The 12,841-nt window shown below is 53.4% G+C and overlaps 1 protein-coding gene across 3 annotated transcripts; it reads right to left on the bottom strand.

Annotated features, from left to right (window-relative positions):
• Positions 1 to 280: 280 nt before the first annotated feature.
• Positions 281 to 12,306, bottom strand: H6PD (hexose-6-phosphate dehydrogenase/glucose 1-dehydrogenase). 3 transcript variants are annotated; one of them, XM_071575584.1, is made up of 6 exons: positions 12,269 to 12,306; positions 8,652 to 8,840; positions 8,184 to 8,539; positions 6,957 to 7,074; positions 4,817 to 5,086; positions 281 to 4,157 (listed from the first exon to the last, which is right to left on the bottom strand). In XM_071575584.1, the coding sequence occupies exons 2-6, from the start codon at positions 8,761 to 8,763 to the stop codon at positions 2,800 to 2,802; spliced, it is 2,214 nt and encodes a 737-aa protein (XP_071431685.1). In that variant the 5' UTR covers positions 8,764 to 8,840; positions 12,269 to 12,306; the 3' UTR covers positions 281 to 2,799. The 3 variants fall into 3 exon arrangements, with proteins under 3 accessions (XP_071431685.1, XP_071431683.1, XP_071431684.1); XM_071575582.1 differs by having other exon boundaries at positions 8,184 to 8,840; XM_071575583.1 differs by lacking the exon at positions 12,269 to 12,306 and adding an exon at positions 10,665 to 11,691 and having other exon boundaries at positions 8,184 to 8,840.
• Positions 12,307 to 12,841: the final 535 nt, after the last annotated feature.

Below are 12,841 nucleotides of genomic sequence, written 5' to 3'. Positions count from 1 at the left end.
TGCACAGCACTGGGTCATCCTCTCACCTTAAAAGGGCTTTGGCTGTTCCTCTGTTTTGAAAAGTCCTGGCCTTGTTTGGATGAGACACCAAAAACCCCAAGAGTCAGAGTGAACATTTAATACCACAGCAAACTGTTCACTTTGTACAACTAAAACTCTAAAACTTCACAGGACAGGAGAAAACCCAGAGTGACACCCACCTTTGGAAGAAACCAAAAGACACTGCTTGTTAAAAACTGTTTCTTTTTTATAAATATAATTCTTTGTTCATTAAACAACATGAAAGGAATCACAAAACTTTAATCGTGGGAAAGTAAGATTTTACAACATCATAAAAGTTGAAGTGAAAAATGAATTATTTCCAGTGTTATTTTCTGTAAAACATATAATCATACCATTGAATTGTAGGAATGCACTTCACATAAAAAATTAATAAAATTGGTATCAATAATCACTTAAGGGAGAAACAGACTGTGAGAAGTTACTCCATGGAGATGCTTTTGCAAGGGAAGGTTAAAACAAGCTCTCAAGAAGGTGCACACATCCTATTAATAGCTCTCAGAAAACAAAAATAGCACTGCTCCCTTGGCCTAGAGCCCAGTGGATTTCTCCCATTCCTCCTCATCAGATTTGTTGCTCATTTAACCCTTCTTCTCATCCACAGTCTCTCTCTTTCCAATCATAAATTTTGTGTATTCAAAAATATTTGGTTTTCATTTAGCAAATGATTAAGTATTAAAGAATTTCACAGGAATTGCCTGTGTAAAAAGAAAATATAGTTCTAAAATCCCTCCCCCAACAACTCAGATGGCTTTGGTCACCAAGGAAAATGTGGAAGCTTTTCCAGGATTTTAATAAAATTTAGGATGACCCACCAGAGAGAGACATCACAAATAAACTCTGTTTTCAGCTGGAAAGAACAAAGGCTCCCTGGGGAAAAAATGCATGTGCTTAAAAGTGCAAATAAACCTCTCAGTGTTTCTTTCAAAAGGTGCCAGCCAGATATTAACAGGAAGGTGTGCAAAAATAAGGAAACACCAATGGCACAGCCCCCTGTAAAACAGTAATAAATTCTGTCATTCATAACAATATAGTTCCTCTCATATTGGTCATTTTTTCATTAAAGCTTGTTCCCTTATACCAAACCCAAAAGAACTGGAATGAAGTTAATATGAATATTTTTGTTTAAATAGAAAAAAATCTGTTGGAACTCATGGACAAACCAGCCCTAAACCAGGTTCCTCTGCACAGCAATTCCAGCCAGGGGTGTATTTTGGATCCAGGGTTTGCTGCAACTCCTCCAGCAAGAGGGTCATTGCAGAGAACTGGACACAGAATTATTCCAGACATGCCTTGGCCAGGCAAGTCCTGCAGAGCCACCTCCCTCCTGCTCCCCGGGCTCCTCTCCTGCCCTGGGTTTGCTGCCACCCTTTGCTGTTTGTGCTGGTGGTGAATCCTGCCTGGAACCAGGACACAGGAGGAGCAAACTTAGCCCCAAACACACAAAGAGGGCAAACCAGCCCAGCCCAGCTGGCAAACCAGCCCAATTCCAGCACTAACCAAAAGGTAAATAACCACAGAGAATTTGGGGATCCCAGGAAAGCAGAGGACACCCCTTGTGCGTGGCAGAGTTCTGGGAAGAGGGAAATCAGGAAATTAGGAAGGGCAAAGTGGGGTCTCTGGGTAGGACTGGATGTCTCCAGCCCTTCCTCTGGTCCTGCCAGAGGTGCCCTTTGCTGGTTCCGTGTGCCCAAGGGATGTGTACAGAGAAAATCCCCTCCCTTACAAGTCTGTCCATGAGTTCAAACACTGGAACTGCCTCAGTGTGTGCTGTGAGGATGGAAATATTGACACTTTATAAAGCTGCCTCCCACAGAAGGTTCACAAGCCACTGAATGACACTGCAGGCTTCAGTTCTGAGGACAGGAAAGTTCATTTCAGAGAATGAGGCAAAGAAAGCTCAAGAAAACATTTTTTGCAATCTAAACCAAAGAACTTTGAACACCAAGCTTGCCCCTCAATAATTATTGCACTGCTGGCAAACCACAGCCCTGTGAGCTGCCACGTTCCTCACCCTGTCCCCATTATTTTAACAGCCTACAAAGCAGCTTGTCTTCCTTCCCCATCCCCCACGGTTTCAGCCATCCACTTAATGAAAGCAGCAAATTACTGCTGCTAAACTCAGCCTCTGCTGCTGGGCAGTCTGCAAAGGCTCAGGACTGCAGGGAGCTCTCAGATCAGTGCCAGCATTGGGGGGCCACATGGCACTAATGCCAGTGAATGTCTGTGCCCCCAGGATGGGCTGCACAGGTCCAGGTGCACACCACCAGCATTTCACTGAGCTGCCTCTGGCCCAGCCACACCGAGCAGGGCACAGGATGAACCTGCTGTTATTGTCTTTTAGCCTGAGAATTACATCAAATGTTAAAAGATTTGGCAGGTAGTTCATTTAATGAGTCTCCAGTAGTGCCTGTGAGGTAGTTAAATGCCAATAAGCAAAAAGGCCTGACAAGAAAACCAAGGCACTTCAAGGTGAGGTAATTTGTCCAAAGTCACAGCTGGAATCCCCAGTGGAGCCAGAAATGCTGCACTGGGCTCTTGGCTCCTCCTGAGCTCTGAGCACAGCCCAGCTCCCTTCAGGCTCCATGGCAGAGGAACTGCAGGCCACGGATGTCCCAAAAGGTTTGAGGAGCCCATCAGAGACGAAGCTGCTGCTGGCACAGAAAAACATGGACACTGTGTAGGAAAATCCAGGCTGGAAAGGCCACGTGGAGAAGGGAGGAGGACACTGTGGAGGCATCACCCAAGCAGAGCTTCGTAATCCACGTACCAGACCAGCTGGCCAGAGCTGGGGCTGACACCTGAGATGGGCCACTTCCTGGGCTCGTGGCCCACCCTGCTGAGCAGGGTGGTGATGTTGTGCTTCCCCTTGCCCAGCACCAGCACAAACACCTGCCTGGCCTTGTTGATGAGGGGCAGGCTGAGGCTCATCCTCTGGTGGGGTTTGACCGGGCTCTCGGTCAGCACCACAGTGGGAGCCCCTTCCAGGCCGTTCTCAGAGCGGGGGAACAGCGAGGCCGTGTGGCCGTCGGTGCCCACCCCCAGCAGCACCAGGTCGAAGCTGGCGTTGGCCACCAGGGCCACGATGTCCTTGGCATAGAGCTCGGTGCCCCTGTCCTCCTCCACGCAGAGGCGCCGGTGCAGGTGCACGGGCATGGGGTGGATGTTGAAGTAGGGCACCCTGATGCCCTGCAGGAGGTGCCTGTGCAGGCTGAAGAAGTTGGACTCGGCGTCGGTGAGGGGCACACAGCGCTCATCCACCAGCCAGATGTGCGTGTGCTGCCAGGGGAAGGCAAAGTGGTGCCTTGCCAGCTGCTGGAACAGCACCACTGGGCTGGAGCCCCCGGAGAGGGCCAGGTGGAACTGCCCAGAGCGTGCCACGCTCCTCAGCGCTGCCTCCTCCATGTCGGACGCCAGCTGGGGGATCAGGTCCTCAGACCACGCCGAGACCAGCGGGCTCTGCCGGAATTTGGACTCCACTGCCCTGTAATCGCTTGGCATCTGCCTGCTGGGGTTGAGCAGCTCTGCTGGCTCTGCCAGGGTGAATGCCAGACCCCCACTCACCATTTCAAAGTCGAGGAGGTGCTGGTTCTCCATGCCCCCGGGGTAGAGGCGCAGGGGCTGGTGGGAGATGCTGTCCAGCAGTGGTGTCCAGAAAGCCCAGGAGGCCAGCAGGTTCTCCGTGGTGATGAAGAAATCCTTCCTGCCGTGGTAGATGTTGGAGATGAGGACAGAATAGGCATCTCTCTCTTTCACAGGGCTGTACACGTAGTAATCAGACAGTGGTTGGCCAAAAACGTGCAGGTCTGACCGAGCCTCGGCTTCTTTCCAGCTGTCCTTGGGCATGACGGGCCGGAAGAGGTTCCTGCTCACGAGCACTGCGGGGGTGTTGAGTGTCCCGTGCCCAAAGTAGAAGATGATCTGCTTGGCTTTGCACTGGCTGTGCCCTGCATCCCTCAGAGTGTTGCTCTGGGTGCAGTAGGCCCTGTTCTTGAAGAGGACACGGGCATAGCCCACCCGTTCATCCAGAGCTTTCCCGGAGGTGAGGAGGAACGGGACCCCCTCCCAGCGCAGGCTGTGGCTGTGGATCAGCACACCTGCAAGGACAGGCACCTCAGCTGCCAAAGCACAGCTGGACAGCAGGCAGGTGTGGGGGGATCCACAGGGACCCAGCATTCTCCTTCCTCAGCTCCCACAAATCCTGGCAGTGTGTCTCTTGCTCCACATTCAGCCCCTTCCTGACTTCCTTGCCCAACTGCTCCCCACTTGCCCTGCTGTGCCTCCTCCCAGCTATCCCACTGGATTAGGCTCCTTTCATCTTGCAGGAGACCCATTTCTGAACATGAACATCATTCAGACAGTACCTTTAATATGCAGAAGACACAGCATGGCTAGAGATGGCCTTGTGGTCCACTAATCACAGAGAACTGCAGAGTTTTACCCTCAGCTGCAGAGAGCAACTCAACTTCATGGGAAGGCAAAGCAGTTTTCAGGCCACTTCTAAAAATTCTGCAGAGATCCTGAATAATGGGGCTTACTCTGATGCTTCCCATCCATTATCTTTGGTGAACTGACATGACAACAGTCCTGTCCTGTTCCAGCTCCCAGTCACCACACTGGTGGCTGCCTGGAGGCATCCCTGTGCCAGCAGTGAGGTCCAGAGTCATGGAGCTGGTAGATCACACAGGGACTCACATCTCCTGCTCTCCCCACCTCCAGACTGTTCCCCCCTCCAGGGCCCAGCCCAAAGTCTCACCTGCAAAGGTTGGTGTGGTGCTGACATAGTCCTGTGCCTGCTGCAGCTCCTCCTGCACCTGGCTGGCATATGCCTGGTACTGGCCCAGCACGGCACTGCTCTTCTCCAGGCCCCACAAGGACTGGAAGCTCTGCAGCTTGTGCTGCAGGACCTCCTCTGCCCTGCTCACATTGGCTGGGAGCTCCATGAGCAGGAACAGCAGGGCCTCTGTGAGGTGGTTCTGCAGCACATCCCGGATCACTCCGTACTGCTCGTAGAAGCTGGTGCGGCCTGAGGACAAGGAGGAGGACAAGAAGAGGCCCTTAAACTCATGTGCTTTTCCTGCAGTTTTGTCCTCTGCATGTACAATGTGTGTGCCAAGAACAAGAGCATGAGTCTTAACTGGTCTGCACCAAGAACCTCTTCTCCCAGCCCAACAATTCACTTGAGGCAACCAAGCTCAGAGAAGCTGAGGATGTCCCATCACTGGACATGTTCCAGCTTTGAGCAACCTGTCTAGTGAAAGATGTCCCTGCTTATGGCAAGGGGGTTGGACTAGATGGTCTTCAAAGGTTCCTTTCAACCCAAATAATTATATGATTCTACAGTAAAATAAACGTTTCCCATGGGAGTGCTTGTGCTCCCCAGAGCCAAACACACTCCTCTTTGTGGTGCTTACAGAGAAGTCATGGTCTGCCTGACAGCCCTGAGGGCTGTGACAGAGCAGCTGGAAAGCAGGGCCAGAGCAGGGACCCAACAGCCCTCCAGCTCCACACCAGCTCCACAGAGCAGCTCCAGCACCCTGGCAACGAGCACTGCTCTCCACTGCCCCTTTTCCCCTGGGTTTCCTGTCCTCAGAAGGTTCTGGCAGACAAAATTTCATGCCCAAATCCCTGCTGCCCTTTCCCTGCCTGGCTCCTTGTGCAGGCAGGAGCAGGGGGAGAAGGACAATGCACTTCCAAAGAGACTCCAGCAGATGCCTTTGTGCAATCCATGAGCTGCATCACCCACAGGCTTCCCCTATTGATTGATACATTTATCTCCTCTGCTCTAAGCCAAAGGCACATTCATTAGTGGAATCAATGCTGCAGACTTGCTGGGAGCCAGGCTGCCAGCTGAGGCTGAAGAGGGGAAAAAAGGCACCAAATGAAGAATTATCAAGTTGTTCAGAGCAGGGAGGGCACAGGGTGTAACTGGGGCTGTGCAGAGACAACACTTCTCCCTAAATTCCTCTGCAGTGCATCCCCCTCCCCCAAACAGGCCCTGGTGAGGTCTGGGCTACAAACCAAACATCCCTCCCAGTCTGATAAAATTGTATTGAGTTGGTGGTGGCTGAGAGAGGGAGGAGGGAGGGAGGAAAGGAGGGAGCAGGTACAGGGAGTGGAGCAGCAGCCCTGATGGTGCAGAACTGAGGGCACCTGATGTCCCCAAAGTGCTGCGGGTGGCAGTGCAGCCCAGGCAGGTTGTGCTGAGCACTGCAGAGCTGCTGCAGCACTGCAGGGAGCCAATGCAGCCCTGCCCTTCAGCAGCACAGCCAGGCCAGCAGCTCTGGGCTGGGTTTGCTCTCTGCAGAGCTCTCTCACTACAGAAAGGAAGGGAAATAAGAGGCAGACAAGCACAGAGTGGTCCAGGTACCTGGACTGACACCAACAAGCCGAGATGAGCAACATCCAGGCAAAAGATGTAAGAGCACCTTCCAAAGAACAGCACAAAGGTACACTCAGGGTGAGCTTGGCAGCTGACAGGACAGGAATACAAAAGGGTTGTTGTTACAACAACCAGATTATTGCTGCACTCAACTGAAGTGGCCTTGGATTGCATCAATTCCAAATCTAGTGCCTTTTACCAAGAATTAGGATGGAATGCTGGGTGCAATGTCCCCAGAGCTCTGCAGCACAAGAAGGTGGGGGATTCTGCCCCTGCTCCCAGATGAACTGCAATTGGAACCTTTTCTTGGAAGCAGCAACACTACCTGGAAGTGAGTTGGTCTCCAGCACAGGAAGCTCAGGACAGTCCCTCTCTATTTCCAGAGAGCAACATACCATCCATTAATTACTTCTGTACCAGCACTACCTCAAGGGCCACTTTCACACAATTCATGACCCTGCCAGTTGTCCTCTCATCCATTCACCTGCACACTCTGCACAGTGGTCTCACCAACCTTTGGCATCCACAGTCTCCTTCAGGACAATCTCCACTCTTTCCACATGGTGTCGGTTCCAAATTGGATCCAGAAACTGTCGGTTCTGATCCCGGAAAGGCAGGATATGGGCCACAGCCTGTGAGGGGAAAAAGCCAAAGAGCCAATAAAACCTCCCACAATCTCCCTGGCCCAGCATCTCTGCCCCATCCAGCACAGGGGGGTCACCAGTGACTGTCCAGAGCAGACATTGAAGGTCTTTCTGAAGCATTCTGAGGTTTCATGTGAAAAAGGCTGAACTACAAACTGCAAGGCACTCACTTTATATCCATCAAAGGACAAAGGGCTGAGTCAGACCATCCTGGGACTAATGTACACTTCCAAAGTGCTGAAATACATCAGTTTAGGTGCTTGCAGCACTAAAGCCATCTGCTCTTTTGGGGACACACCAAAAAAAAAAAACCAACAAAAAACAAACCAGAAGAAATGCCCTCTCTGAGTGGAGCTGCTCTGCTTGCAGCTGGACATGCACCTTCTGGGTAAAACCTGGCACAGTGCAGGGCTGGAACAGGCTACTTTCAAAATGTGACATCACATTCCTGTGAAACAAGGATGGCATGTCCTTGGACACATTCCCTCTGGGACAAGGCAGCTCCACATCCTGAGCTGTCCCTGCAGCAGACAATCCTTCAAGCCTGGAGTGGAGCACAGGGCAGGAAGAAATATCCTCCTAAGCATCCCACAAAACTAACATCCCATCAGCTGCTTATCATATCAAATCAAAAACTGCTTCCAGAAGCCATGGCTAAGCAGAGAGAGGTCTGTGAGTGATGAGATGAGAGAACTGGGAGAGGGAGAGGGAAAGGGCACTGGTTACTCAGCGAAATCAAAGCCCTGACCTTGGTGAGAAGACCAGATAAATTCTGCACCTCTACTTCAGGCACACACAGAGTTCAGCCCCACCACAGCCTCCCTCTGGAGGAGGGACCCTCATCACTCCAACAGGAGAAAGCCCTGCTTTGGTCTGCACATCTCTGCTCCCTGAGAGGATGGACAGCAGCAGCACAGAACAGGAGAGTAACAGTACAGGATTCCATGAGCAAATGGAGACTTTGCACCCCACTGAGAGGCTCTGCCTGAATTTCAGAGGGCAACAACATTCTCCATGGATGTAGAACTGACACCCAGCACTCTGCCAGCCACCAGGCCCCTCAGCCTGGCAGGGGCTGTGCCCTGCCCGCTGCTCACCTGCTTGCCAAGGTAGTGGTCCACGCGGTACATCTCCTCCTCCCTGAAGAAGCCTGTCAGCTCTGCAGCCAATTGCTGGGCAGACTCCAGGTCGTGGCCAAAGGGCTTCTCCAGCACCACCCTGAGCCAGGCCCCTGGGGCAGGCCTGCAGCTGCTGTTGATGTGGCGGGCGATCTCCGTGTAGGCAAAGGGGGGCACCGAGAAGTAGAAGATCCTGCCAGCCTCCTGCAGCCCCTCCTGGCGCAGCAGGGCCTCGATCTCTCTGCTCAGGGCACTGTAGTCCTCAGCAGTCCTCAGCTGGTGGTACTGGCTCAGCTTCAGGAACTGGTCCTTGAGCACAGCACACCTGTTGGGAGCTTCATCCGCGGGACACGACAGCGTCTTCAGCACATCGAACATCAGCCTCTGCCCCGGCTCCTGAGCTGCCAGGGCAGCCCCGTGGAAGGTGAAGCTGTGGCCACTGCTCACCTGGTCTATGTAGAGCTGGAAGAGACCCTGCCACAAATACTTCTTGGCCAAATCTCCTGTGGCTCCCAGCAACACCACGGAGATGTGGCCCTGGGGTGCTCCAGCCAGGCATTGCAAGGCTGCCACGAACAGCAGTGCACACAGGACCCTCCCCAGCATCTTGGGACAGAGGAGGTGGAGCCAGGAACCCTGGAAGACCAGAACAGAAAAGAAAATGTGTCAGTCTGTGTTGTAACTGAAAATCACAGAGCAAGGTGCCTGCTTTCCCCTGACTGAAGAGGCAGGGACTTCTGCCTGCATCCTCCACCCAACAGTCTCTCCTCCCCACCATGATGGGAATCGTGGCAGTAATTTGGGTTCTTGAAGAGCCTGTACTGAGTTACTGCAGGGGTGTCAATGCCTTTGGACTGTGACACTGAAGCCCATTTTAAAACAAATTCCAGAACTGGCCACAAAGGGACACACGTGACTGCACACTGAACACACGTGTACCTGCACACTGAACACACCTGCCTGCACACTGAACACACCTGCCTGTTCATTGAACACACATCCCTGCACACTGAACACACATGTACCTGCACACTGAACACACATGTACCTGCACACTGAACACACACATGTACCTGCACACTGAACACACATGTACCTGCACACTGAACATACATGTACCTGCACACTGAACACACATGTACCTGCACATTGAACACACGTGTACCTGCACACTGAGCACATCTGTACCTGCACACTGAACACACATGTACCTGCACACTGAACACACATGTGCCTGCACACTGAACACACGTGTACCTGCACACTGAACACACGTGTGCCTGCACACTGAACACACATGTGCCTGCACACTGAACATACATGTACCTGCACACTGAACATACATGTACCTGCACACTGAACACACATGTGCCTGCACACTGAACACACCTGCCTGCACACTGAACACACACATCCCTGCACACTGAACACACGTGTGCCTGCACACTGAACACACATGTACCTGCACACTGAACACACCTGCCTGCACACTGAACATACATGTACCTGCACACTGAACACACATGTGCCAGCACACTGAACACACGTGTACCTGCACACTGAACACACACATGTGCCTGCACACTGAACACACATGTACCTGCACACTGAACACACCTGCCTGCACACTGAACACACATGTGCCTGCACACTGAACACACATGTACCTGCACACTGAGCACATGTGTACATGCACACTGAGCACATGTGTACATGCACACTGAGCACACGTGTACCTGCACACTGAGCACACATGTCCCTGCACACTGAACACACATGTGCCAGCACACTGAACACATGTACCTGCACACTGAACACACATGTGCCTGCACACTGAACACATGTACCTGCACACTGAACACACATGTGCCAGCACACTGAACACATGTACCTGCACACTGAACACACATGTACCTGCACACTGAACACACACATGTACCTGCACACTGAACACACATGTGCCTGCACACTGAACACACATGTACCTGCACACTGAACACACATGTGCCTGCACACTGAACACACATCCCTGCACACTGAACACACCTGTACCTGCACACTGAACACACGTGTCAGCACACTGAACACACATGTGTCAGCACACTGAACACACGTGTACCTGCACACTGAACACACATGTGCCTGCACACTGAACACATGTGTACCTGCACACTGAACACACATGTGCCTGCACACTGAGTCCTGCTTTCAACAGCCTCCTGTTTGGGACTTTGCTCAAATCGTGTTCCAGTGCCCTGGCACAGCTTCATGTCAATACTGTGAGAGCAGCTCAGAGACAAACAGGAGCACTGGCAGCCCCAGCACAGGGGCCCCTCCTCAGGCACTGCATTTCATGGCTCAGGTGCCCCAGCACCCTCCTGGGCAGAGCTGAGCTGGTTCTGATGAGCTGCTGGAGACTGGTGGGATAAAACAACACAGGGCAAGAAGAAGTGAACTCACTTGAGGACTCCAGCAAACAGTGCTGGCAGTGGCAGAGGGGCAGAAATGTGGCTCCTAAGGTCTTGCCTGCAGTCTAAATAATTATTTGATTTCCCTCCCCCTGCTCTGGGGTTATAATGCAGATGGCAAAGTCCTTCAGTGCAGTGGGGGAGTGTTCACCCTTGCCTGAGCAACCTTTGTTCCAGGAACCAGAGGAGTTTGCCACAGTGCCCACTGCTCCTTGGCCAGGCTGCAGAGCCCTCAGCAGGAACCACCAGGCAGTGGGAAGGGTTTGGGTGGGTCAGGTTTGTCCAGACCACAGCAGGGAATCAGCCAAGTAACTCCCTGGCAGAGTCAGTCACATGTATTTCCAACCAGCTCAAAGCCAGTTTCACAACACTCACAATTGCAAAATATTGAGCTACACTCCCAGAACAAGCACAGCAAACCCAGCAATGTTTGTTTACTGCTTTCATATCAGCTGATCACCACTGTTCACATTAAAAAATAAACCTCAAATAAACCCCCAGCTGGCCAGAACAAAGTTACTCAGTCAGGCTTCAGGAAAAGACTCCTGGGCCTAATCCATATAAAATATGTAGGAGCCTAAACCAGCATTCCCTTGCACAGTCACTGGAGCTGCAGTTTGACAGGTCTGCTCATTTCAGGTCTTGCATGGAAAAAAAGAAAGAAGAATTTTTTTATACTGTTGCATCCCCACTGAAAAAAACTCAACAGATTCACAGCCAAAAGAGCTGAACTTTGCTGATCCTTTTGGGTCCCCTCCAGCTCAGGGAAGGTGTTCTGTGAGAAATGCAGCGTGGCCTGGGGCTCCTACAAAGGTACCACGTGGAGGGGAGAGTTACGGAGCAGCAGGAAAACCACCCTGGTCTTCCGTTCACGCCAACAAGAGAGAGGAGTGACCTCCCCATCAGCTCCTGGGGGCTCAGCCCTCACTGTGGGCACTGACATCAAAAGCGAGCAGAGATGCACAGATTAATGCTCGGCCCACGTGGCTGTGGCACAGCCGGGCAGGGGCACAGCCGGGCAGGGGCACCGCGGGGAACGCCCACGAACGGGACGGGACGGACGAGCCCACCCGGGACAGGTGCGAGTCACATCCCCTGCACCCACGGGGGGAGCCAACCCGAGCCGCGGCACAGGCGGGGCTGGGGATGCCCCGCCGGGCACATGGGCGAGCCGCGGGCACGCGTGGGCAGCGCCGGGCACGGGGGGTGCGGGTCCCGCGGGTGCGGGGACAGAGAACGGACCGGGGCTGCCCCAACCCCTCTGCCCGCCGCGTCCCACCCCGCCGGGGCACCGCGGGGACGGGGCGGGGGTCGGGAGCATCCCTGCATCCCTCCCTCCATCGCCGCATCCCTCTCTCCATCCCCGCATCCCTCCCTCCATCCCTTCCTGCATCCCTCCCTCCATCCCACGGCCATGCGCGGCGCTCCGGCCGCCCACGCGGTGCCGGAGCGGGGCGAAGCGGCTGCCCCGGTGCGCAGGGCAGCGCGGAGAGCCGGGCACGACCCACCCAGACCGGGGTCCCTCCACCCCGGGCCCGGTGCCCCCCAGAACCATCCCCAGGACCACCCCCGACCCGGCCCGGCCCCGCCGCTCACCCGCGCCGCGCCGGCGGGCCCGACACACACAGCGCCCCGCCCGCCGCGCGCCCCGCCCACCCCGCGCCGGCCTGTGGTTGGCGTCGCATTTCGCCGGGCGGCGCCGCGCGGGGGGGCGGGAATCGCAGCGCTAAGGGGGCTCTGGGGGGGCGAGGGGACCACCCCGGCACAGCCCCCGTGGGACCGCGCCTGGCGCTGGGCATCGCAGCCTTGCCCCCACTAGGTACCTTCCTGCTCAGGATGGTAAACTAGACATGAAATTATCTGTAAGACAAGCCTTGCATTATATTTTTCAGAGATAGATAGATAGATAGATAGATAGATAGATAGATAGATAGATAGATAGATAGATAGATAGATAGATAGATAGATAGATAGATAGATAGATAGATAGATAGATAGATAGATAGATAGAGGAATGTGTGTGTGCCCATGGCAGGGGGGTGGAACAAGATGATCTTTAAGGCCCCTTCCAACCCAGACCATCCAGTGGTACAACTTTGAACAATATTTACTGTATAATTTCTTTATGCCATACCCTGCTCTGGAGGTAATTCCACCAGCCTGTGTGGT

The sequence above is a fragment of the Pithys albifrons genome, chromosome 22 (assembly GCF_047495875.1).
Source record: "Pithys albifrons albifrons isolate INPA30051 chromosome 22, PitAlb_v1, whole genome shotgun sequence".
In the NCBI taxonomy this organism is placed as follows: domain Eukaryota; kingdom Metazoa; phylum Chordata; class Aves; order Passeriformes; family Thamnophilidae; genus Pithys; species Pithys albifrons.
The sequence above is the reverse complement of the archived record's forward strand: the minus strand, read 5'-3'. Positions and strand labels throughout refer to the sequence as shown.

What these genes read in the sequence shown, in the direction of transcription:
- H6PD (XM_071575582.1), bottom strand. Translation starts at nt 8,810, where the DNA reads ATGCTGGGGAGGGTCCTGTGTGCACTGCTGTTCGTGGCAGCCTTGCAA. An exon ending in ACCACTACCTTGGCAAGCAG is followed by an intron (nt 7,075 to 8,183) that starts GTGAGCAGCGGG and finishes TTCCCCTCACAG; the next exon opens with GCTGTGGCCCATATCCTGCC. An exon ending in CACCACACCAACCTTTGCAG is followed by an intron (nt 4,158 to 4,816) that starts GTGAGACTTTGG and finishes CTGTCCTTGCAG; the next exon opens with GTGTGCTGATCCACAGCCAC.